Source organism: Castanea sativa, chromosome 1 (genome assembly GCF_040712315.1).
Source record: "Castanea sativa cultivar Marrone di Chiusa Pesio chromosome 1, ASM4071231v1".
Classification (NCBI taxonomy): domain Eukaryota; kingdom Viridiplantae; phylum Streptophyta; class Magnoliopsida; order Fagales; family Fagaceae; genus Castanea; species Castanea sativa.
The window spans coordinates 10,564,764-10,592,078 of NC_134013.1; the positions used below are offsets into that span (position 1 = coordinate 10,564,764).

General features: G+C 40.1%; 1 protein-coding gene and 3 non-coding genes across 5 annotated transcripts; 2 read left to right on the top strand and 2 right to left on the bottom strand.

Moving 5' to 3' along the window:
* The first annotated feature begins 1,856 nt into the window (after positions 1 to 1,856).
* On the top strand, positions 1,857 to 1,929 carry TRNAE-CUC (transfer RNA glutamic acid (anticodon CUC)). The gene has a single exon. It is a non-coding gene; the product is annotated as a tRNA-Glu (tRNA).
* A 158-nt stretch (positions 1,930 to 2,087) lies between these two features.
* Positions 2,088 to 7,862, top strand: LOC142620579 (uncharacterized). Of its 2 annotated transcripts, none has more exons than XR_012841634.1 (5): positions 2,088 to 2,693; positions 2,798 to 3,220; positions 4,882 to 5,493; positions 5,781 to 5,984; positions 7,419 to 7,556. XR_012841634.1 is itself a non-coding variant. In XM_075793939.1 (5 exons), the coding sequence occupies exons 1-5, from the start codon at positions 2,256 to 2,258 to the stop codon at positions 7,420 to 7,422; spliced, it is 1,605 nt and encodes a 534-aa protein (XP_075650054.1). In that variant the 5' UTR covers positions 2,088 to 2,255; the 3' UTR covers positions 7,423 to 7,862. The 2 variants fall into 2 exon arrangements, 1 of the variants encoding a protein (XP_075650054.1); XM_075793939.1 differs by having other exon boundaries at positions 5,781 to 5,908; positions 7,419 to 7,862.
* Positions 7,863 to 26,565: 18,703 nt separating this feature from the next.
* Positions 26,566 to 26,638, bottom strand: TRNAE-CUC (transfer RNA glutamic acid (anticodon CUC)). Its single transcript has one exon. It is a non-coding gene; the product is annotated as a tRNA-Glu (tRNA).
* Positions 26,639 to 26,709: 71 nt separating this feature from the next.
* On the bottom strand, positions 26,710 to 26,782 carry TRNAE-CUC (transfer RNA glutamic acid (anticodon CUC)). Its single transcript has one exon. It is a non-coding gene; the product is annotated as a tRNA-Glu (tRNA).
* Between the last annotated feature and the right edge of the window lie 533 nt (positions 26,783 to 27,315).

A 27,315-nucleotide genomic window follows, 5' to 3' on the forward strand; every position in this document is an offset into this window, starting at 1 on the left:
AACCAAAAAACAAAAAAACCCTAAAATCTCAATGAGAAAAACCCATACATTTTTAGAGAAATTAGCCCCAAAGTCTGTCAATAGAAAATATGAGTCTATCAATTGATCCACCCTCCTTACGGGGCTGCAAAACCCCCAAACCGATCACATTATTTTCCGTGGTGATGAGAATGAGCAAAAGTTGAAAAGAAGCAGACAAAGAGAGAAGATGAGAGGAAGAGCTCAAGAATGAAATGGGGAGAGAGAGAGAAGCTGAGACTTGAGAGGCGTTGGTGTTGCTTAGTGAGAGGAGAGAGAAAAAAAGAGCGAAAAATGTGTTTTATACTGTACAAAGATAATACTAAATTAATGAATAAATGAGCTACAGTAATTATGTAAATATGCACGGTTACTGTAGCTCGTGAAAATATTTACACATCTTTACACATTTTTACACCCACTAATGTAGGTGTTTTTTTGCTCAAAATGTGTAAAATTTGTACTTTTTTCTATTTTAGAAGACTATAAATGAACTAATGTGGTTGCTCTTAGAGTTGGAAATGAGTTCCTTTGCTTAACCGATGGGAAACTTTCAAGAAGACATGTCTTGGACCACAAGTAGATGACGATATTAATCACAATAAATGTGACTAAAAGTAGGTGAGAAATGATAAATGCTTATGTATGATAGGATTGTTAGTGACTCTTTTTGAGGAAGTTTATCTAATTCAATCATTAGGCTTATTCGAGTATTGATCTATTACTTGTTGGTTAAATTTAAATTTGGTGAAATCGATTATAGGATGGATCAATTTGAGAGATAAGCAAGTGGTTAAGGTGGATGGGACTAGGTTCCTATTTGATCAAGGGACGATTGTAGAGTACTTTACTCCTAATGTGATGTCTTTCACAAAATCGGAAAGGACCATTGGCCTGATGATTTGGAAGATCTTTTTCTAAGGTTCGAGAAGCCCAAGCCCAAGGATTGCAATTATAAACAAAAAAGTTATAAGCACCTTTTTTCTCCCTTCCCTCCCCCCCCTTCCTAACCCCCTTTTTGTTTGTGTTTCTTTGCACGACAACTCATCAGCTTAGATTCAATATATTTGTATAACTTATAGTAAATGTGAAGTCTGTTAGGGCTTGATATTGTATATGTAAGGTATCGAGCTGAATCTCGCAAATATTTATTTTAGGTCTCAATTTTGCTCTCACATTCTTGATCACATAAAAATTATAATATGGTACCAAAGATAATCCTCACAAGGGTAGATGAAACCCTTGAACCAATTGTTGAACAATCATTGATGATGTTATGCACAACCAATGTCATCATTCCGATTATGGGTGTCACTGTCATTCGGCCACCCACAACGCTTTCATTTGTTGATTTCATCCTTATGGTCACTAGTACAACCATTAGTCGACCATAACAACCATCCTCCAATCGATTGTCACCAGCCACTACCATACGATGTCATCAACATCTATTTTACACATTCCATTTCACATTTCAAACTCAAGTTGTCTTTAAGCTTACATGGACACTTTGAGGGTGAGGGGGATAAAAAATATCAATTTATGTTCAATATACTTATATGACTTTATACGACTTGTATTTTTGTAGTACATGTAATACATATTATAACTTGTACAAAGTATTATGGTTAGTTTACAATTAGCCTATGAACAAATTTAGTCTTTAACCATATCCCTAACATGTCATGAATCTAGGCTGTTGGGTTAAACCAAAATAGTATTGTGTAAAATTTATTATAAGGTCAAATAGCTTAAAAATAGAATAAAGTTTGCATGGTGTATTTGAGTTCAGATCAACTAAGCATATATGTAATTTTATTTTACTTAGTTCACAACTCTCCGTTGTAGTCTAGTTGGTTAGGATACTCGGCTCTCACCCGAGAGACCCGGGTTCAAGTCCCGGCAACGGAATTTTTTTTTTTATGTTTTATTTATCTTTTTAACAAAACGACAATTTTAATTTATCTTTTTGACAAAACGACAGTCGTTCGTAAAATGATTTTATATCTTTTTAACAAAACGACAATTTTTATTTATCTTTTTAAGAAAACGACAGTAGTTCCTAAAATGACACGTGTTGATGATTCGACCTTTTTCTCCTGGCTCTAGGGTTTAGAATTTTTACTCTTTAGACGGACCAGCGGCTAGGGTTTATTCAATTCATTCTCAACTTATCGCAGCTTCAATCATTCTCACCCACCTGCTTTCAATTTACCAAATTTCACTTTAACAGAAACATGGGCAGGAAAAAGAAATTCATCGACAAAAAGAAATCCGCAACGTTCCAATTAATCGCCCGCGACTCGTCCGATCCCATTTACGACGACTCACCTGGTAATGACCGAGTCTTCGTCCGCATCGACAATAACCCCGTCTCCCTCTTTGCCGACTCCGGCGAGTACGAAGACGAAGGCGATTCCGATTCCATATTCGCGGATGCGCCGGAGGATAACAATGATAACGAGGCCGATGATCGGGTTTTCGGGACTCCGGCGGCGGGGCCGTCGAGGAGAACGTTGCCGGAGAACGTGAGGAAGGAGATTTTGGAGCTAGGGTTTCCGGATGACGGTTATAATTATCTGAAGCACTTGCGGGAGATTAAGAACACTGGTGGTGGTTCCGCGTATTATCAGAATCCGAAGGCGAAGCTTGAGGAGCTTCCTCGTGACGTCAAGGTCGGATTAGGTTTTGTTTTTCTTTCTACTCTGTTTGGATGCTGAGAAAATTTTAAATTTTTTGGAATAAGCTTGATGTGAATGTGTGTTGTTGTTTTGTTTAGGCATATGATGCTTCGAGAGTACGGATTTCTGAAGGGGATGCTGATTCCAATGAGAAATCGATTTTCAGTGTTGCGTCTAAGACTGTTGGTGTGAGGCTTCAGAAAGCCGTTGATCCTGAAGTTGCTGCATTGCTTGATGATAGTGATTTGTCGCGGTTTGCTTCCGATGACGAGGACTTGGAAGAGGATTTTGTTGTTCAGGCAAACCTTGCGGAAGAAGAAGAAGAGGAGGATAGTAGATTGAATATAGTTGAGGAAAAACCCGAAAATGTGGTTGATAAAGCCGGTGCTTCCGGCCAACAAGAAGTTGTGGATAGCCTTGTGTTTCAGAATGGAGTTGGACATCAGCTGGTGAAAGAAGGAGATGAAATTGTGGGTGACAAGCCACGTGCCCCTCGTCTTTTGGATGAGCAATTTGATCTAGTGAGTTTCTTTTCCTGTTTTTCATTGTAATTTTTACTTTTTCTTGTTTTGTTCTTTATTTTTCTAGATAATCGCATATTTGGGTTGCGTTAAAATGTTGAATTTCTCATTTATTATATTAGTCTTTAGGATGCATGATCAGTGTAAGCTAAGTCTAAAACTAAGTTTGCCAAAGAAGAGATAAATAGTAGTGCGCATAATACATATTACATGCTAAAACAAGATGGTCCAATATGTATATTGAATAAAAGGAAAAACTGAAGAAGATGGTACAATAAGGTAGCATAATACATATCACAAACCGCTCTGATCGTTTGATCCATTGCTCGACCCAATGGCATTCCAATTGTGATGTCTTCTCTGATAATGGACTCTATGTATCACATGGTACAATTAAGAAGCCTTTCCATGTAGCCCCAGGAAAAAAAAACAGTATCGAAATTAACTATTTAAGTTTCCCAACCCTAAGGTAGTTTCCCAACCCTAAGGTAGTTTCTAGGCTCAATTTACTAAATGCCAGTTGGATCACTTTATTTCTGGACGCATTCCAATGTGCTATGTCGTTTTAATTCCTATTCTTTCCTCCTATTTTTAAAATTGTTTGTTTTCTAAATTTCTCTGTAAACACATTGTTATAAATCTATGTTTGGAACTTCTTTTTGGCTTTTCTACATAATTCTTCTCATCAACAACTTGAAAGTTTAAATTTTCTTTAGCCTTAGATTGTAAAGCATTTAATAACATAGTGATTCCTGATTCTGATTAACTGAGGTGGTGCGCATACATTATGTGACTTTGCTGATAATATTGATGGGACCGCCACTAGTCATGTTGTACGTTCAAAGTCTTTTGGGTGTGTGCTAATTCATTGCATAATTTCAAATATTAACGTCTTGTGCCTAATAGTTGTTCAATAGAAAAAAAAGAAAAGAAGCAATCGATTCCAGGAAAAAAAAATCATCCGTTTAAGGTTTAGCTTTAATCTACAAGGAAGAAGGTGCTAAAAAAATTGACAAGTATATATGCAGGTCATCTTAGATAGGTACATAACAGTTTGTCTGTGTGTGTGTTGAGAGGAGTTGAGGAAGGTGGATGAGCTGATGCTGAGTCATATGAGGCAGTTCACATACAGTTTGGGAGCTGAGCCCAATTTGTTGGTGTTAGAAATCGTGCGCTCCCTTTGTACACATTATATTTAGTGTGTTTAAACCTTGATTATTATGTGAGTTAGATGACATCCATGCAGTTAATTTGCTTCCTGGGGGATTTGAAGCTTTATCATATCACTAGGTCATTTATGTTATTTCATGCATGGGTTCCAACGACCTGTAATCTTTCTATTCATGAAGAGTTTTGATTTCCCCCCTTATTCTGTTATTCTACATGGCTGCAAAGGAATTTGCTATTACTGGGTAATTTGTATCGATTGTCTACCTTGATCACGTACCACAAGTATCAGGGAATTTTGGTAGGCCTTGACGCATTTATTACAGATTTTGTTGTAAATAAAAGGAAAATTTTTTATCCTCTTTACTTATCAAAAATAAACTTTTTACCCTTTTAGCTTAAATTATACGGTGGAATCACTATCTTCCTTTGTTTGATGGACTTTCTCTTGTCCTATTAGATTTCTCTTTCTCACAGTGTTTTATCTTTTCCAGCTTGAACGTAAAGAATATGGTACTGATGATGATGATGATGATGATGGTGGTTATGTAGCTGAAGAAGATGAGTTCCTAGCAGAGAAGCTCAAACATACTCTAGGTGACAGTTTGATTGATGACTTGGAGCTTGATGGCAAATATAGGGCTCCTGCAGATTTATTGCATGATACTGAGGGACCAAAAAGTAAAGAGCTATTAGAGACTGCTGCTGATGTGATTCATCGCATTGTGGAATATGCTGAGAAGTATGAAAACGAAAGTGAAAATGAAGACAAAGATATGATTCTTGAACAAGAAAGTAGTGATGAATCAGAAATGTGGGATTGTGAAACCATAGTTTCCACGTATACAAATTGTGATAACCACCCTGTTAAGATCGGGGCTCCAATAACTAGGAAAAAGAAGTTGGCTGAAACTGTATCCAATGCCAGGGGTGCCACAAGTCATGTAATATCCCTTCAAGGAAAACAGAAGCTTCCAGTGGATTTTCTACCTCCTAGTAGAAAACCTGCTGCAGAAAAAGTGAAGGATGTGGCTAGCAACAAAGTGGAGCAGCAGAAGAGGAAACCTCATGGTCAGGAATCAAAGGAGGAGAAGAAAGATCGGAAGGTATTTCCTTGCTGCTTGTTTCATCTTATGTGAATTCTTGAATAGTCAGTGCCTCAAACATCTGTTGGCTGATATAATATTGGCTGATATAATAAATTTCGGTCCTTTGCCTGTCTGCAAACTGCCATTACGACATATGTTTCAGAAGGAAATAAGTTGCAGTCAGTACTTTGTCTATTCAAGCATCTGTTGCTTTAAGAAATCATGCCTGGATTTACACTGTTGTGATGGTATATTCTAATTTCGACTCTGTCTACTATAATGGCGTTGGATTTTTCTGCTTGCAGGCTGCTTTAAAGGAGGAACGCCGTGAAGCAAGGCGTGTGAAAAAAGAAATGAAGGAGCTTTATAGGAGCGAAGCACAGCGTGCTCAGAAAGTTGCTGCTGTTGCTTGCCCATCTTCCATACATCTTATGTGAGTGGTAATTGTTGAATGCGTAAATGGAATTGCTGCATCACTAAAGGAAAAGAGAAATAGATAATAACATAAGGTTTGCTAATATTATTTATAAAAAATTTATAGAGTTTCTTTCTTCTTTTAGAATAGTCTCTTGATTTCTTTGTTTCTATGTTGTTGGTTGTTGTTCTTTCTATGTTCAGCATCGTGAACACCTTGTATTCTCCTTTAAAAAAAAAAAAAAAAAACTTTTATCAATAATATTACTCTTATTACCTATCAAAAAAATAAATACTAGTTATAAAAAAAGATAATAACATAAGACTAAGAGGAAGAATTAAAAAACTAGATGAGCATAGACCTCAACTATGGCAAAGAAATCCACGTTTTGATGTATTCTGATGTTTAATAGTCATAAAACGTTTTTGACTTTTTCGTGGATTCTAGTTAGCTTAATTGGTAAAGTCTCTTGTCGTAGAATAAGAGATCTGGGGTTCGAATTTTCACCTACACTTAAAACCAATTGATGTCTTGGCTTGATGATATAGAGCAGTCATTATAGAGTGGATGTCATAGGTTGAAATTCTATCTTATTTATCATGACCTAAAACCGATTGATGTCTTGGCTTCATAATAAAGAGCAATCATCATAGAGTGGATGCCATAGGTTGAAATTCTATCTTATTTATTATCAGTTCTCACACAAACAGAGACTGCCCCCACCCCACCACCCCAACCTTCTTTGCTCATCCCTCCTATACTTGCTGTTTTCTGCCAAACCCAGCCATCACCTGCTAGCCCAGCCGTTCAAATCGTATTGTCTATGAACGCAGCTTCTGTGAACCCTACCGCAAGCCACCTAATGCTAGTGTGAAACTAACTCAATCCACCGCTGCACCTGGCCCAATCACCGCCCGTTCTGCTGCCGGTGCAGAGAAAATTGAGGGAAAATTGAAACATTTTTCTATAGAAAAAAATTCTTTAAGCAATCAAATGGAGCTTAAAGCATCAAAATCAAAACTATTATTTTCGTTTGGTTTGCTTTAGATTTATTTTTGGAAAATAAGCAAGTCTTTTGCTGAAAATATTTTTTGACAAAATATTTTACAACAAAACAAACAGAATCTTAGTTTCCTTCCTACAAGATAAGATATAAAATTAGGGAAAATAAGAGAAAAGAATAGCAGATTTGTTTTTCCTTATTTGGTTATGTAGAGAAAGTGAAAGTAATCAAAAGAAATTATTGATACCTCTTCTTCCTCAGGCCCTATTTTCTCTAAATCTTCCCCATCAGTATTTCTTTGTGAGTTAGAATGCAAAATCTTTGCACCCTCACTTTTGCCTTTTATTGTCTCTTCTAATTTATACAAAAATGCCTAATAGCATAATGTTCTCAACTTAAATTTTGCTAACAATTCAATGAATTCCTTCAACTGCCATTGGGCATGTAGGCATCCCTTTTTTCCTTCTTTTAGTTATGCTTAACCTTGTTGTCCCAGAACTGATTCTGTTTTTTCTTGTCAAATAGGTAAGTTATTGCCAGATTTTTGACCAAGACAGTGTGGTCTTCCATTGGGGTGCTTCTGTTATTCCAAATTCCAATGAAGAACAATGCTGTTGCTGTTATACTGTCATATTCCACCAAGTAAAGGAGCCTGTACGCTCAGCTAATCCTTGATTGCCACGTGAATTCAGGCCACATGGTTCATCAGAAGTTCATTATTTATGGTGGTTCTATTCTTGTTCCGAGGGTTGGGTTGGGCTGGGCTGGATTGGGTTTTTGCTACTAATATATACGTCTTTCTTGTTGAAACATGCTCATCTTACTTATGCAATAAATTTAGATTTTACGTCATTATTTCTTTGTACTTGCAAAACAAAGAAACTTGAAAATCTTTGGGATATACTGAACGCAATTGTTGTTTACCTTCACTCTTTGTACATGCTAACAATCATGATCTGTTTTTCCATACTTGAAGGCGTTCATTTTAGTTAGCACTTAAGTAGATTCCTATGGCTGTTTTCGATTGCGAATGATAAATGGGGTCCCCTTAACGTCTCAAAAAATTTCCATTTATGTGGAACAACTTTGTCTGGATTGAGGAAGGATGAATTTATTATCTTGTGTAATGGTTGCATACAACATTTTTATCACATGGGCATAGACCTAACAATTGGGAAACTAACACCTACGTTAGGGGTGTTGTATCCAACTTTGACACAAGAAACCAAAGGCCTTATTCTAATATGTTTTATCTGTCCTAGATTTGTGAGTTGATAAATGGTCAGCTCAAAGAGCAATTTGTTCTAAACTTGTGGCCGAAGTTACATTGTAATAGGAATAAGTATTACAAGTAATACAAAAAGTTGGAATAGCATAACCATTCTTATTAATTTGTTTGGTGGTAAAACTGTAGTGGAAGCTTGAATCTATGTTAAGATGGTAGAATGTCATTATATTTTTATCAAATTTCCTAAAATACCATTTTTAAAAAGATATATATTTTACAATATGGCTTAGTATTATTTTTATTAATTAATCTTAATAAATATACAAAATTGATAACAGCATATCATAGTAATATAGTTATTTTTATCACAACATATAGATACCAAATTATAAAATACAAATAATATAAAACTAAATACAATTTATAATTTTCAAAATTTTAATACCAAATCATAACAGAGAACATGCTAGTAGGGGTGTTCACCAAACCACATAAACCACAAAATTCGCACCAAAACCGCTCGGAAAATGGCATAACTGCACCACATCGCAAGTAACAGTGCGCTGCATCGCATGGTGTAGTGTGGTTTGCGGTTTTATAATAAGAAAACTGCATAAACCGCACTGCACCGCACCCTCTCTATATATTAATATATTTATTTATTTTTAATATTAAAAATATTATTAATAATAGTTCAATAAACCTAGTTAAAAAAAAAAAAAAATTTAAAAAGTTTAATAACCCTAACAAATATTGATTAGGAAAGCCAACCCGAAATAAAGAAACTAGCTCAATAGTTTAAATTTTGGCCCAAAACAAAGGGAAAAATTCATTTTGGACTGGGTAGGAAAATCCCAAAATTTGAAAATATACCATTCAAATCGTTCAAACTGCATCTTATATATAGTACTACATATGTGACTACAAAAATGAGGTGTGGGTGTGGTTATGGTTTTGGCTAAACTCTAAACTAGACCGCACTACACATGTAACCGCAAAAATAAGGTGCAGTACAGTTATGATTTTAGTTAAACAATAATGCAAGGTGCAATACTAAAAATGGCCCAAAACTGCATTGTATCGCACCACACCACTAACACCCCTACATGCTAGCATAGTGGGTTTTTTTTTTTTTTTACATCATTGAACTTTGAATGTAGAACAAATAGTGAGAATAATAGTAGAAATAAAAAATTAACATGGAGGATAATGAAGCCAAAAAATAGTAAAAAAATTATGAATTAATTCTTGAGAGAGAGAGAGAGAGAGTTATTAGTGTTGGGGTCTTTTAGTAATTTTTATTTTTGTATTTATTATGTAGGTTAAGGAATAGTTATTACAACTATTTTGGTAAGGAATAATTTTTCTTCATTTTAAATAATAGCTATTCCTTGTAAGGAATAACTATTACTTGTAATTAATAAAAATACAACCAAATAACCGAATAGTTATCCTTAAAAAATAGTTATTATATTACAGAGTCTATTATAACGTATTAAAAGAGTTTTTTGAGGGGTGGGGTCATGGGTTTGAAATGATTCAGATACAGTGGAGATATAAAATTTACTGCTAGAGAAATAGAGAACATCATATTACAAATATTTAATTAAATTAATAGAAACTGCGTACCAACAAGAAACTTATACAAATGTAGCACCGCCATGTAAGATGGTATATATCATCATATTCAGGTTCTTGTTGGGTTACAAAATGAAACCTGGGAACTAGAACAACATCAAAATTCTTAGTGTAGAATAGGGGCGTAGGCTCCTCTACCAATGTTGGGTGGGGGATCAGAGATGCCATAGTCTTCTGGAAGAATCTCTGGTTGAACCTGGTGCTGTTCCTCTCCTCTGTGCATCTCCTGTTGTGGGCGAAGCGAAGCAGATGCCATTGATGGTGCTGATAATAATGGCGACTTTGACGATGATGCTGTTGCTATCATGGGCATCATAATAACCATCATCATGCATGACAAGAGCATGACTAACCTTAAAGTTCCAGTCATGATGTTTGCCTGCATATCCAACCTCATCTTATTGGTTAAGCTTATTTTAACCTCAAGAAAATTAAGCATCTAATCAACCACTTATCTGGAGTTATAGTTGATTTATGATAATTTAGAGTTCTTATTGAGATGATTTATAAACTTAAAAGCAGTGTTTAAATTAAATTGATCACTCTTTTCACACAAAGTGAATGACACCGCATGTTTCTTGCATGTGTTTAGGAGCTTACTGGTGTTATTTTTATAGTGGAAAACCTATACGCAAGTAACGCAACAACGCATTGAGGGAAGGAGGAACTGTTATAGAGCTTCTCCTTAATTTAGCCCCAAAAAAAAAAAAAAAAGCAACCTTTTACTACTAGAGACGTTCCGTTCGCTGTAATATGCTTTTGATGTAATGCACATCATGATAATGTAACATTAAAATTTTTGGTATATTTTATTTTTCTAACATTATTATAATTTAAAATTACAAAGTATATTACATTATCTTAATCTTATTACATTCCTAAATAATGTAAAGTTGTATTCTTGTGTTAAGATTACATTAATATAAGATTACTGTGGGGAGTAAAAATATCTTAATAGGGATATGGGCCATTGGGCCTTGCTAAGGAAGGCCGACCTACTCTTGGGTTTAGGGCTTGTTGATACTCTAGGTCAGCCCATACGCCGAGGATCCGGGGACCGAGCCGAGGATGCTTTTCCCCTCGGACTGACACCGAAGAACCCGGGACTTCATGGTACAGGTTAGGGAGTGGCACGGTCAAGACCAATGGTTAAAGGGGGTGAACCCCAGAATGCCCCAGAAGCACCGGTGTTGAAGAAATGTAAAAAATAAAGGCTGCTACTTCCACATTAAAGACCCCACCTACCACCCCGTCGCATTAATGGGGAGGTGACACTTGAACAGTGGAAGGGAAACTTCTAGTTACTGTTCAAAGGCACTAAGAAAAGAAATATCTAGGCTAAGGGAGGAATTGGGGCAACACGTGTATAAAGTATTAAAAAGAGGAGTATTTAAGGGGGGACCTGGAACAGAAACGGGATGGAACTTTTTGTAACCTAAAAAGACAAAAGACAAAGGGTGAGATATAATAGAAGAACAGCTCTCGGCTTACGTCCGAGGAGGCCCGGTTACAATATTCCTTGTTGTTTTCAATTACTTGCAATCTTTAGTTTGTCATTTAATCCTCATATACTTCTAACCTGGGTTTTAAGCCCACACTCTACAAATTCTTATTGTTTAAGGCTCATTGGGCCTGAGCCCATAACTGTTCTTGGGTCCAGGTGCAATTGTGCACTTACAATTGGCGCCGTCTGTGGGAATCTAGTCTAGGAGTAGTAGGGATATTATGGCAGGCTTAGGCTCTCACCATGCAGAGTCACAAGGATCACAACTGGAAGATCATTTCGAACGTCTTGAACATCGTAGGGATCGTGAGGGAAGCGTCTATACAGAATATCCAGGGGCTAGCCATACTCATGGAGGGGGTAGCACTACCCACGATGAGGGCTCTAAATCCATGCAGAAGGAAATCAATCGTTTGAAGAGGAAGTTACGCCGTGCTAAACGTAAGGTTTCCCCGTCCTCATTTAGTTCTTCCTCAGAGAAGGATGGGGGACATGGCTACGGTTCAAGGTCATATTCCCCCACCAGTGCAACATCCTCTGGTGAGGAGAACGACCAGCCAATCCGCAGACGTAAGAAGCTTCGTCCTAGGGGTTTAGGCAACGATACCATGAGTAGGGCGTTGCACCAACTCTCTAAATCTCCGTTTTCACGTAGGATTGAGAGGGGAGGCTCCCGGGGAGGTTCACCCAGCCCACGTTTACCATCTATAATGGCCGGACTGATCCGGTGGAGCACGTGAGTCACTTCAACCAAAGGATGGCGGCACTCACACAACGAGACTTTGATGTGTAAAGTCTTCCCTCCAAACTGGGACTCGTGGCTATGAGATGGTTCAACGGTCTCAAGTCTGGGGTCCGTAGGCTCGTTTGGGGAACTAACTAGGGCGTTTGCTTCTCGGTTCATTACTTGTAGCGAGTCCCTCGGCCACCGGACTCATTGCTATCCATGGTCATGAAGGAAGGGGAGACACCGAAAGCATACTCCGACGATATTGGGAGATGTTTAATGAAATAGACGGCGACTTTGATGAGGTGGCGCTAAATACCTTTAAGGTAGGCCTCCCTACCGATCACGACCTAAGAAAGTCTTTGACGAAAAAGCCCGTCCGCGAGCGTACGTCGTCTTATGGATCGTATTGATGAATATAAAAGGGTAGAGGAAGACCGAGCAAATAGGAAAAGGAAAGGAGAAGGTTATCCCGCCAGGGAGAGAAGGGATTTCCAGTCGGACGGATATCACAACAACAAGCCGAGGAGGGATTATTTCGGACAATCCGGCTTGGACACCCAAGCCGTAAATACCGTGTTCCGAGAACCGGTACATCGTTATTAGAAAAAGTTCGTAAAGAGCCCTTCTTTAGATGGCCGGCAAGATGGCAGGGGGACCTCGCGAGAAGAAATCAAAACCTTTTCCTCGGTACCATCGGGATGTGGGCCACACTACCGAGAACCGCCGGACCACGTGGAACCATCTAGAGCAGCTCGTCGGAGAGGGAAAGTTGAAGCGATTTGTGTCGACCCCGCGGGCAAGTCGGTCCAAGTTGGTTCAAACAACCAAAGGAACGATTCATCTCGGCCAGCATTGGAACAATTAATGTTATCTTCGCCGCACACAGGACCGGCTCGGGTCCCACTAGGGTCATGGCGGTTTCCCATCCGCAGTGCCGAGGATGTGGGTGGTAGGCCGAAGAGATTAAAGAGCACTTTACCTGTCTTGGGTTTCTCCGAGGAGGATAAAATAGGAACTATCCAGCCCCATGACGATGCTGCGTGGTTACCTTCATGAATAGGGAATTATGACGTGAAGAGGGTGATGATAGATCGGGGCAAGCCGGTGCAGATATCATGTACCCCGATCTATTTAAGGGGTTAAGGTTGGAGTTGGAAGATTTAACTCCTTATGACTCACCTCTTATTAGCTTTGAAGGAGAGCCGTTGTGCCAAAAGGACGGATCCGTTTACCCGTTCAATCCGCACGAAACGGTTGAAGTAGATTTCATTGTGGTTGACGCGTACTCTCCATATACGGCCATCCTCGCCGTGGCCATGGCCGCACGCCCCTGGGAGCCGTCTCCTCTACCTTGCACGTTAAGGTTAAATTCCCCTGGGAACATGTTGAGGAAATCCTCGGCGGTCAAAGGGGCTGGCCAGGCAATGCATCTCCGCCGCAGCATTTCGTCGGCCGAAGTCGAGTTATCAACCTTGCCCATCCGAGTCATAGCAATTAACGGCTCCTGAGGGCACTGGAGCGATGACAAGATGAGGCGTTTGCGAGGAGTTAGAGAAGTTTGTAATAGCAGAGATGATCCGGAGAGGTTCTTCCAAGTTGGCATACTTTTGCCATACCAAGAGAAGATGGAGTTGTTGGAATTTCGAAGGACAATATAGATGTCTTTGCGTGGGACCCTTATGGCGAGGCTCCGTGCGTAGATCCGAGCTTTATTTGTCATCGTTTAAACGTCAATCCGGCCATCGTTCCGAGGAGGCAGCCACCTCGGCGATCTTCCCGAGAACATTCTCGAGGCCGTGAAGGAAGAGGTTCTTAAACTCAAAAGGGCGGGGGCTATCAAAGAAGTTTTCTACCCCGAATGGTTGGCTCATACCGTTGTCGTTAAGAAGAAAAACGGCAGTGGAGAGTATGTGTGGACTTTACCGATCCGAACAAGGCCTCGTCCTAAAGATTCTTTCCCAATGCCACGGATTGATCAACCTGTAGATGCTACCGTTCGGACATCCTCGGATGAGTTTCCCCGGACGCCTTCGTGGTTACCACCAAAATCCCCGCGCGTTAGAGGATCAGAAAAGATCGCTTTCATTACTCCAACGGGGAACTATCATTATAAGGTCATGCCATTTGGGTTAAAAAATGCGGGGCTACTTATCAAAGAATGATGACCCGAATGTTTGAACAAAGAATCGGGAAAAACCATAGAAGTATACGTGGATGATATGGTGGTAAAGAGTAAGACGGTACCTTCGCACATGACAGATTTGGCCGACACCTTCCAAATGCCGAGGAAGTATAAGTTGCGCCTTAACGCCTCCAAGTGTTCTTTTGGCGTGGGATCCGGAAAGTTCTTAGGATATATGATCACTCATAGGGGCATAGAGGTGAACCCGGTGCAGTGTTAGGGCTATTCAAAATTTGCACCGCCTTGGAACCCAAAGGAGATTCAGAAATTGACCGGAATGATTGCCGCGTTGAACGATTTATTTCTCGGTCACCGAGGGCGTGCCGTCCTTTCTTTCGTTGTTGAACAAGTGGAAAGGGTTTCGGTGGACCGAGGATTGTGAGTCGGCCTTTCCAATGTTTTAAGCAATATCTATCTCGGCCACCCATTTTATCTCGCCCGAGGTGGACGAGGTTTTATTCGCTTATCCGGCCGTGACTATTCATGCGGTGAGTCTAGTCCTTATAAGGAATGAAGATGGAGTGCAGAGGCCGATCTACTATGTTAGTAAGTCCTTGAATGAAGCCGAGGTGCACTATTTGCCCTTGGAAAAAGCACTTCTGGCTGTAGTCCACGCCACGCGCAAACTTCCTCATTATTTCAAATCTCATACCGTAGTTGTTTTGACCCGAGTTGCCGCTCAAGGCCGTGTTGCGTAGTGCTGATTATTTCGCAGTGGCAAAATGGGGAACCATTTTGGGAGCCTTTGATGTTAAGTACAAGCCTCGCACCTCGGTGAAAGGTCAGTCCTCGCCGATTTGGTGGCGAGTTTGTCGAACCATTGTTAGAAGAAACTTCAAAGGGAGCGCACATGGGTGAAAAATCGTTGGTGTGATCACGGCCGTATCGCCTCGGCTTGGAAAGTTTATGTGGACGGGGCTGCTAATCATAAAAGGTCTCGGCGTTGGACTTGTTCTAATGTCCCCTCGAAGGAATTGTCTTTGAAAAATCTTTCGAGATTGGCTTTCTCGGCTACTAATAATGAGGCCGAGTATGAAGCGATCTTGGTAGGCATGCGAATGGTACATAAGATGGGTGGCAAGGAAATCCATGTGTTCTCGGACTCTCAATTAGTGGTCGGCCAAGTCATGGGGACCATGGAGGCTAGAGACCCCGAATGCAAGAATATTTGGCCCAGTTAAACGTCGCCGAGCCGAATTCGACTCATTTGCCTTAGCTCATGTCTCTAGGAGTGGAAACACTCATGCAGATTCTTTGGCTACATTGGCCACATCCTCGGCTCAAGGTCTACCAAGGGTGATTCTCGTTGAGGATCTAGAACCTTCTCTTATAGCCGCCGACGCACCTCACATCCATCTAATAAGGCCGGTCCTAGTTGGATGGATTCGATCATATCTTTTCTCAAAAATGACATCCTTCCCGAAGACAAAGTTGAAGCGTAAAAGGTACGTCGAAAGGCGCCGCGTTTCTGGTTGTCCGAGGACCGGAAGCTATACAAACGATCCTTTTCGGGACCGTATTTGTTGTGTATACACCCGAATCAACAGAATCATTACCGGAGGAATTGCATGAGGGAATTTGTGGAAGCCACACTGGAGGAAGATCCTTAGCCCATGAGCCCCGACTCGGGGGTTATTGGTGGCCCAATATGCGAGAGGGAGGCTCGTGACTATGCCGTAAAATGTGATCGCGTGTCGAGGTTCGCCCCTAATATCCACCAACTCGGAGGGTTCTTAACCCTCTCTCCAGCCCTGGCCTTTCGCGCAACGGGGCTTGGACATTGTAGGGCCCTTTCCGAGAGCCGCCGGAAACAAAGATGGTTGCTCGTGGGAACAGACTACTTTACTAAGTGGGTCGAGGCCGAGCCTTTGGCCGATATCCGAGATGTTGATTCCAAGAAATTTATCCGGAAAAATATTGTTACTAGATTCGGTATACCACATACACTCGTCTCGGACAATGGCGTTCAATTTGACAAAGCAAGGCCTTTAGGCAATACGTGGTGAGATGGGTATTATAAATAGATACTCTACTCCGGCTTATCCTCGAGGAAATGGGCAGGCCGAGGCCGTTAACAAGGTCATAGTCAACGGGCTTAAGAAGAGGTTGGAAGACGATGCGAAAGGCGGTGGGTAGAAGAGCTCCTCATGTCCTCGTGGACGTATCGGACCACACCGCGTAGGTCCACCGGAGAAACTCCATTCTCTATGACTTATGGAGCCGAGGCGGTGATACCACCGGAATCCGGTTTTCCTACTCTAAAGACAAGTTCTTTTAGTCCGAGGAGAAAAACGAGGGACTTCTGAGAAAGATCTTGATTTACTTGAGGAACGGCGTGAGGCGACATGGTCCAATTGGCGTATTATCGAGAAGCTAAAACGAGGGTATGATGCCCACGTGAAGCTAAGGCCACTTGCACTGGTGATCTTGTATTAAGGAAAGTTGTAGGCACTTCTAAGAACCCAGCATGGGGTAAGCTAGGACCTAACCGGGAAGGCCCCTACCGCATTGTTTCAATAGCAGGCATAGGGTCATATAGGTTAGTCGACCTAGATGAACGAGTTGTACCACGTCCATGGAATGTAAATAATCTTAGAAGGTATTATTATTAATCAAATAAGCCTTTGTCAATTAATATTTCAAAGTTATGGCTAGCTCTCACGTTTGAAGTTACAATTTTTGAGAATCAAACGAACTTGGTTAAGTGTAGTCCTCGGACCACAAACCTTGTGGAAATTGATGTCTTATCATTTGTTAAATCGTAACCTTAGTTATGCCGGTCTTCGGACCTCCTACTTTGGGAAAATTAACATTTGAAGTTACAATTTTTGAGAATCAAACAAACTTGGTTAAGTGTAGTCCTCGGACCACAAACCTTGTGGAAATTGATGTCTTATCATTTGTTAAATAGAACCTTAGTTATGCCGGGTCTTCGGACCTCCTACTTTGGGAAAATTAACATTTGAAGTTACAATTTTTGAGAATCAGAACGAAACTTTGTTAAGTGTAGTCCTCGGACCACAAACCTTGTGGAAATTGATGTCTTATCATTTGTTAAACAACCTTAGTTATGTGTCTTCGGACCTCCTACTTTGGGAAAATTAACATTTGAAGTTACAATTTTTGAGAATCAAACAGAAACTTGGTTAAGTGTAGTCCTCGACCACTAACCTTGTGGAAATTGATGTCTTATCATTTGTTAAACAGAACCTTAGTTATGCCGGGTCTTCGGACCTCCTACTTTGGGAAAATTAACATTTGAAGTTACAATTTTTGAGAATCAAACAAACTTTGTTAAGTGTAGTCCTCGGACCACAAACCTTGTGGAAATTGATGTCTTATCATTTGTTAAAACGGAACCTTAGTTACGCCGGGTCTTCGGACCTCCTACTTTGGGAAAATTAACTTTTAAATTTACAATTTTTGAGAATCAAACAGTAAACTTGGTTAAGTGTAGTCCTCGGACCACAAACCTTGTGGAAATTGATGTCTTATCATTTGTTAAAACGGAGAACCTTAGTTATGCCGGGACTTAGGACCTACTACTTTGGGAAAATTAACAATTTAAGTTACAATTTTTGAGAATCAAACAGCACCTTTGTTAAGTGTAGTCCTCGGACCACAAACCTTGTGGAAATTGATGTCTTATCATTTGTTAAACAGAACCTTAGTTATGCCGGGTCTTCGGACCTCCTACTTTGGGAAAATTAACATTTGAAGTTACAATTTTGGAGAATCAAAAAGAAAATTATATAAGATTATTCCTCGGACCACAAACCTTGTGGAAATTGATGTCTTATCATTTGTTAAACAGAACCTTAGTTATGCCGGGTCTTCGGACCTCCTACTTTGGGAAAATTAACATTTAAAGTTACAATTTTTGAGAATCAAACAGAAACTTGATTAAGTGTAGTCCTCGACCACAAACCTTGTGGAAATTGATGTCTTATCATTTGTTAAACAGACCTTAGTTATGTCGGGTCTTCGGACCTCCTACTTTGGGAAAATTAACATTTGAAGTTATTGTTTTAGAGAATCAAACGAAACTTGGTTAAGTGTAGTCCTCGGACCACAAACCTTGTGGAAATTGATGTCTTATCATTTGTTAAACGGAGAACCTTAGTTATGTCGGGTCTTCGGACCTCCTACTTTGGGAAAATTAACATTTGAAGTTATTGTTTTAAAGAATCAAACGAAACATGGTTAAGTGTAGTCCTCGGACCACAAACCTTGTGGAAATTGATGTCTTATCATTTACGAGTTACAATTTTGAAGAATTAAACGAAAGATTGCTTAAGATTTATCTTCGGACTATGACTTTGATTAAACTTAACTTCGATTGTGTCCGGATGTTAATACCTTACTGTTTATTAACTCGGATCTTAAGTTTTATATCTCTAAGTATTGAGGAAATTTGTGTAAGGAATGGTCCTCGGATCTTACAACCTACTAAAAACAGTGTTATGCATTATAAGGGCTTAATTGTTATATGAAGTCCTCTTTCCTTTTTTAATCGAGGTATTATTCAAATGAATTAACCATGTCACCTTGTATTAAATCTTTAATAATATACGCATGATTATGTGAAAGTTATGACTATGCAATCCTTGGAGTTAGATTTTGATGCTCTGAGAAACTTCTGATATGACTTAATGGGAAAACTTTTGTAATAAGTACATAAAGAATAAAGAAAAAGCAGACACAATCCAAGTGAAAAGCAAACGAAATTGTTCTTCATTAATCAAGGTGAATATACATTACAATATATAATTCAAAAAACAAAAAAAAAGAATGGAAAAAGAGAAGCCCTAAGCTAAGTCCTAAGCTGTTGGAGGAGGATCTTGCTGAGAGGTACTAGTGCCCTCGGTCTTTCTCAACTCCAGCTCAAAAGGAGTCATAACCGGCTTTACTTTATCCGCGTCTTTGTTGGAAGGACGTTGGGTTCCACTATCTCGGTTCAAGTCCTTCTCCGCATCCACTCCTCCTTCCTTTTCTTTATTGGAACCAGAAGGTTCTGGAGGATCAGGAATTTGCCGGGACCATCGGAGGTAGGACGGGAAGAGTTGTCTCGGGGGTAGGAGTAGCAGCAGAGCCTCTTCAATCTCCTCGTATTTCTAGGGGAAGCCAAACGTTCTCGGACTTCCTCAAATCCGAAGATCGGGGAACTCCCCGCTACGTTTAAAGCTTCCCCCCATACTTTTTGACGTATTCGCGGCATAAAGCCGCGAATTCCTCTGTCACCGTTCCTCGGTGGTCGCTACCCCTTCGTCAAAACTTGCTCGCTTGGCGCTTGAAGAGAGAGTTGGAAGGAGCCGGCTTCTTCCTTCATCGAGCCGATTGTTTCTTCGGATCCGAGCACTCCCTTTGAGCTTGGAGAGCTCTTCATTTCTTTCCTTAAGGAGTTTGCGCCGTCCTTCTATCCGGGTCTTCATGGTCTTCAAGTTTGACTCGACCCCATTCTTCTCTCTCTCAGCTCTGCTACCTCCGAGGTCAGCTTCTCGTTCTCGGCAAGGGCATACCTAAGGTCTTCTCGCCCACCCTAGTTTCGAGCTCGGCCCTCGGCTACTTTCCGAGCGTCTTCAATAAACTTTTCAGCTACAAAGACCTCTGAATAGCCTGTAAAAAAGCATGATGGAGTTAGGAATAACAAAAACTAATTTACTTATAAATATTGTTAAAAGGAGAAACACTTACCAAATGCTAAGTCTCTTTTTAGAGAGAGGAATAGCCGTGGTTGGCCCATCTTTTCCAAGGTCTCCATGTCCTGGGCGAAGAGGGCGTTCTAGGACCTCGGCCAGGTGGTGGGCGTGGCCTTGTTGAACTCGCCTCTTATACCGGACTAGCAGGAGATAGGAGCGCCGTCCAGCCTTAGATCGGGGACCAGTGGCCGGTGCTCGGTGCACTACGGCGCCCTCATCCCCGATTTCCCCGGGTTCACCCGAACGTGCTCTACCCTTGCACTTGTCCGGCCTTCGTCGGGGCCGGTGGGAGTTGTTGGCGTGGTTTCTTGGGGTCTTTAGTGATCGCCCCGTCATTATCCCCCTTTCTCTTCTTTTTGGGATCTTCGGTGGCAAGTTTTGGCTCGGCTAGAGGAGGAGGAGGTAAAGTAAGCCGGGGAACTTGGGACGTCCCCGTTTTCTTCTTCTCCAACTTTGGCGGCTCTATTAGTGAGAAGACCCTCCATTCGTCCCATGTCTTCTACGGATTCGTTCTCGGGAAGTGGCAACTACAAACCCCGCGATTCCGGAGGCCTCGGTGGCTTCTTCCTCCTCGTCGGAAAGTACCACGAACCGGTTTCCGCGAGGTCTCTCGTGTCTTCGAGATGGAATTGGTCTATCTCGTCGTCAAGAGTGTGTGATGAGGACACCTCCTCTTCCGGAACGACAGCTTGTTTGTGAGTGTATGGCGAGGGGACCGCCGCTATCGGCCGGTTGTACAAAATAGTGTCGGGAGCGTCCGGGAGGTCACGCGTCGTCCAAAACGGGCCGAGCTACGTTTATCCTCTTTCGTCTTCGGCCGCCGCAATAATGGCGTCCTCTATCTCCCGAAAGTCTTTGGAGAGGGGGGTGTATCCTAGAATAAGATGAGCAGCCCGAGTTGTAGGTCCGCACTAACGAATACCTCGGATCGAAGTACTCGGTTTAGATCGGCAACGTTACAGTGACTCAGACGAGGACGCACGTGCTGCTTATCTGCAAAAAAGACGTCAAAACAAACAAACCTGGTCAGATTCACACAAATATTTAACGAATTTAAGTAAATACAAATACGCATTTCTGTGTGTGTGTTAGGAGAAGTTGTGTTGTGGGGAGATTAATCCTATGGTGTCGCACTTGGATCCCCCCACTGAACTGGGCAGTGGAGGCCGTCGTGCCAGTTCCCAGACACGATCAGGTAGTCGTCCTTCATGCCTTTGTTTGATTTGGGCAGACAGGAGATTAGCCTAACGGTGCTAGACCGAGATTTCATATAATAGCCTACTTTAGAAAGTTTGTGGGACTCATATAGGAACACGACATCGTGCCATGTGAGGTTTAAACCCATCTGCTCGTTTAGAGCATCTACACTACCTAGAACCCTAAAAACGTTTGGAAGGCATTGGTCGGGGCACAACCGGTGGTTGCGAAGATACTCCCTCATTACGGGTTTCATTGGTAGGGTCATCCCACCCTCTATGAAGGCTATCATAGGAATGATAACCTCTCCCTCTTTCCTAGAACCGACCACGGGCGTGCCGGCAGGTATTCTAACCCTACGTCGCCGGGAATATGGTATTTGGCTCTAAAGCCTTCCATCCCCAAGGCGGTATCAACTAGACACTTGAATCTTCCCATTACAGAGAGACGATAGACTAAACTTTAAAAGGGAGAGTGATTGTATCGGTAGCCGAATTTGTATCCGAGGAGAAAAGGTCAAGACTAGAGAGAGCAAGAACTTACTAAGTTGAAGGTACGGGTTTCCACGGTTTTCTACTGGTGAAGAATGATTGTTGTTGTTTTGATGGGATTGATCCCTGATGACTTAAATGAAGGCGCAGGTTCCCGAAGCGTCACGACGTGCGAAAAGGCGGCCTCGGAAATTATGTCCGTCCCGCCTAAAATTTCGTGGAGTGAGGAGAACCGTTGGATGCCCATCTCACCGTTGTGCGTGGGAGACAAAGAGTAACTTACAGTAATAAATGCGCGCGTTTTCGAAAATGAAACCGCCAAGTGTCATCTTCTCGGGACGCGAAACGATTTCCACACGTGCCGTCACTTATAAAGTGTGTAGAAGCAGTTCTCGTCGGATCAAAACCCTATTTTTCTCCTCGGACGTCGAAAATTAGAGTTTTGAGGGGCCATCGTGGGGAGTAAAAATATCTTAATAGGGATATGGGCCATTGGGCCTTGCTAAGGAAGGCCGACCTACTCTTGGGTTTAGGGCTTGTTGATACTCTAGGTCGGCCCATACGCCGAGGATCCGGGACCGAGCCGAGGATGCTTTTCCCCTGGATCGACACCGAAGAACCGGGACTTCATGGTACGAGGTTAGGGAGTGGCACGGTCAAGACCAATGGTTAAAGGGGTGAACCCGAATGCCCCCGAAGCACCTGGTTGAAGAAATGTCAAAAATAAAGGCTGCTACTTCCACATTAAAGACCCTGTACCTACCACCCTGGCTGCATTAATGGGGAGGTGACACTTGAACAGTGGAAGGGAAACTTCTAGTTACTGTTCAAAGGCACTAAGAAAAGAAATATCTAGGCTAAGGGAGGAATTGGGGCAACACGTGTATAAAGTATTAAAAAGAGGAGTATTTAAGGGGGGACCTGGAACAGAAACGGGATGGAACTTTTTGTAACCTAAAAAGACAAAAGACAAAGGGTGAGATATAATAGAAGAACAGCTCTCGGCTTACGTCCGAGGAGGCCCGGTTACAATATTCCTTGTTGTTTTCAATTACTTGCAATCTTTAGTTTGTCATTTAATCCTCATATACTTCTAACCTGGGTTTTAAGCCCACACTCTACAAATTCTTATTGTTTAAGGCTCATTGGGCCTGAGCCCATAACTGTTCTTGGGTCCAGGTGCAATTGTGCACTTACAATTACAATAGCGTAATATTACAATGTAATGTAATATCACAGCGAACCAAATGCCCCCTAAGTAATTTTCTTGGCTCCATTTTTTTATATTACTAATCAAGAGCAAATTCAAAAATTGATGAATTATCACACTTTTAACCCCAAACTTTGTCCCAGACGAAATGGTGATTGAAAGTCATGATTTTTTGTGCTCCATTTGGGAAGAGTTCACTTGCAACAATGAATTACCTAAATTCAAATGTATATATTTGAGTTCCAACAAACATATATTTGCTTCTCAAAAAAAAAAACATATATTTAATTGAATTAAATTAATGTGTTCCATATCAAAATAAAGTGAATCGGAATACAGTTTCATATGGTTGGTATAAACATAGACTATAATTCAAATTCAAATGTATATGTATAGGTTTGATATCCAACTAACATATATTTAATTGAATTAAATTAATAATCATTTAAATTAGTTAAAACAAAACTCTTTTGACGAAATATTAAAAATATTCTTAATTTCCATTTTCTATCCAAGCATACCAGGCCATTTACGTTTGTTTCAGCATTAACGTTTTCTAGAAAATGATACATATTTCAAAAAGCATTTTATAGAAAATTATCTCATTTTATGGTGTTTGAAAATGAGCTTGAGAATGTTTTATGGTATTTTGTATGCAATTTTTTATATATATTTTGTGCACACCCTAAATATAGTCAACGGACTCAATCTATACTTGGGTTCATAACTCATTTGTATTGTGGGTTTTGGATTTCCTACTATGGGTAGTCCTTTGCTTAGAGACCTAGCTACGCACTCTTGTTTTTGCAAACCCCTCTCTTTTTCCTCACTGAGTTACTCCTCTTTTCTCTTGATATGGCCCCTCTCTCTTTCTCTTCTCTGTTTTTTTCTTAGCAATGCCAACCCCTTAACCTCTCACCCTATCCTCCCATTTATAGCTGGAGGTGAGTGGGGGCGTTATGATTATTTCCTGATCTCACTCATGTGGATGGGGGTCCAATTCCATTGCTTCAAAGTGGAGGTACCGTTGGGAACAATGGTAATGCCATTGGAATTGGTTCTTGCCACCAAAAGGCTGTTCAGCAGCGATACTTCCCAAGACAATACTGGATCTCTGAGACCTTGTATCCCCGAGCAATCACACTCCCAACCAAGTTAAAGTTGATCGGGAGGGGCTCGCTTTTGACGTTCAAGACATGATGGCCCCATTATGGTTTTTTGGGGTTTAGACTGGGCTTCATAGTGCGTTCGGACTGAGGTCATAAGTCCAATGGGAATAGGGTCAAGTGTTGTATCTTAAGGCTAGGGCCCAAGGCCCAATGGGCCTGGAGCCCTTCCCCGTACATATTTCTTGTAAAATTTAAAATATATGTATTATGTAAACCAACTAATGTGATCAATATAAATAAATAAAAAAACCAAGAATGGATTTGGTTTTCATTGTCAAATTTTCATGATCACTATTACTCATTTTGCTCATATATATGAACAATAACGTACATATATACATACATGCATCTTCAATAAGTACAAATAACAATAACTTTTAATTATCTACTCTTTTTGCTAGTACACTAATTGTCTACTATGATCAACCACAAGTCTTCAATATTACTCTAATTATGTATTTACATAATATATCCGCATAATATATCACCACTGTATAGTATCTGTATAATGTATTTGCCAACAAATGCAATTCCCCTAAACAATTATCATTCATTATATAACAATGTTATTAATTTATCATAAAGATTGTCCGATGTAAAAGCAATTTAGAGCCATATAGGCACTATTTTTAAACTTTTCATCTTTTACTTCATTCATTCTTTCTTCTTATTTTTTTTATTAAATATTTTTGCACTTTTATGTGCAAAAAAGAAGTAACTTCTACCTGGAATCCATCAAACCAAAAATTTCTTAGAGAAAAAAGAAAATCAAGCTTGAAATTCGAAGCAAAGAATTGAGATTTTGGTAGAGAAGAATGAAATAATTACCGCTGCAAATCTGTTCTCCTTCGCAAGTCGGAGCTATAGACCAATCAGTGAAGGGAAAAAAAAATCTAATCAGAGAACTATGTTATAGAGGGGAAAAAAAATTGAGAGAGAGAGAGACCAGGGTTAGTGACAGTGAGGTGAGAAAAAGTAAAGAGAAGAGAGAAAGAGTAAGAGAGCTTACCGTGAGAGAGAGAAGGCGCCAAAAAAATTATGTTTTCCACTACTACAAATGAAGATAATATTTATAGGAAATGCGATGCATGAGAGAGAGAGTGTGTGTTTTCCAAAAATTTTTTTGGAAAACAACCTGTGGGGGGCAAAAAGATCCTGATGAGAATGTGGACCTTTTGGGCCGTGTTAAGGAAGGCCGACCTGCTACTGGGTTTAGAATTTGTTGGTATTATGGGTCGGCCCATATGCCGAGGGTCCGAGGATCCAGCCGAGGGTGAACTTACTCTCGGATGGACACCGAAGAACTCGGGATTTCGTAATAAAGATTAGGGGATGACACGGTTAAGGCCAATGGTTAAAATGAGTAAACCCTAGAATGCCCCAGAAGCACTGGTGTTGAAGAAATGTCAAAGATAAAGGCTGCCACCTCCACATTAAAGACCCTGCACCTACCACCCTGGCCGCATTTATGGGGAAGTGACACCTGAACAGTGGAAGAGAAACTTCTGGTTACTATTCAAAGGCACTGAGAAAGGAAATATCTAGGCTAAAGGGGAGGTAAAGCAACACGTGTACAAAGTATTCAAAAGAGTAGTATTTAAAGAGCAATCTAAGACAGAAAAAGGGATCCCCCTTCTTGTAACCTAAAGAAAAGAGAAAAAGAGAGAGAGAAATTATATAAGAACAGTTCTCGGCTTACGTCCGAGCAGATTGACTTATAGCATTCTTTGTTGTTTTTAAGTGTTTATAATCTTTGGCTTGCTAATTAATCCTCAAACACTTCTAACCTGGGTTTCAAGCCCACACTCTACAAATTACATTGTTTAAGGCTCGTTGGGCCTGAGCCCGTAACTGTTCTTGGGGCCAGGTGCAATTGTGCACTTACACAACCTATAGAAAATAAGCCTTATCTTTATTAGAGTTTTCCGTTGACTAAAGATAATTTTCTGTTGACATTTTCTGTTAACTGAAAAATGTGGAAAACTATCTTTACCGAAGGTTTTTCAGTGAAACAAATAGTTTATTTTAGAAAATGATTATATCAAATGGATCTCTTCTATTTGTGACAAGTGGCTAAAATTCTCTTTGCACTAAATAAATGTCTATACTAAATAAAGTTTGTATCTCTAGCATTACTTCTTATACTTGGATAAATTACATAATTCAAGATGGTTTTAAAACAAATTTTAGTTTAATTGCCACTTGACCTTCAAAGGCTATCTCTTCTATTTGTGACAAGTGGCTAAAATTCTCTTTGCGCTAAATAAATGTCTATACTAAATAAAGTTTGTATCTCTAGCATTACTTCTTATCCTCGGATAAATTACATAATTCATATTGGTTTCAAAACAAATTATAGTTTAATTGCCACTTGACCTTCAAAAGTTAAAGACCTTTTTTCATGGGAAACGAACAAAAGATAAAGGACTAAACTAAAACATATCTATTGTATTCAGAACCATTTTGAAACATGAAGTTGGGACCATGATGGCGATCAAAACGTTTGTATTCCAAATTGGTTTATTTGGGCTCGCTTTGGGCTACTGTTGGATTGTACAGCAAAGACCTAACAAGATATTCGGCCGAAACGAAACCCATAAAAAAAGAGGGAAGAGAAAATAATTTTCCGTTGCCGGGACTCGAACCCGGGTCTATTGGGTGAGAGCCAATTATCCTAACCAACTAGACTACAACGGAGTTGTTGCTCTATGTCTCTAAATTTATATATATGACTCTTTAAAACCAATAGAAAAGAGGGAAATTTATTTTTCCGTTGCCGGGACTTGAACCCGGGTCTATCGGGTGAGAGCCGATTATCCTGACCAACTAGACTACAACGGATTTGTTAGTTTGTCTCTAAAATTTTATATCTGACTCTTTCAAACCTCCACTGTACTTGATTTTTTTTTGTTTTTTTTGAGGTGGTCCACTGTACTTGATTAATAGTGCATTCCGTTCTCTTTTTGCCCCAAAAGAGAAATTTAGATAAATGAGAGCAGATGATAGTTTGACTGTGAATCTGTGATAGACAAATTAAGGTCTGTTTGGATAGAATTTATTGCTGAAAATTGAAAACTAAAAACACTATAGCAAAATAATTTTTAAAGGGTAAAAAACTTTGTTCATTCTAAAAGTTACTGTTCATTGGCCTAAAATCACTGTTCATGACCAATAAACAGTAACAAACACGCGTTGAAAAAATAAAAAAAAAAGTGGACGCAGCTAATTAAGCTGGATCCAAACCTCCTCTTAGTCATAGCTAAACTTATTGTTGGTTTGGCTACGAAAAGTTTTTTAATAATGATTTCCATTATATCAATGTAGCATAATTATAGCACATGCATCAATGACGACTTCATTCTGAGTAAAAATAA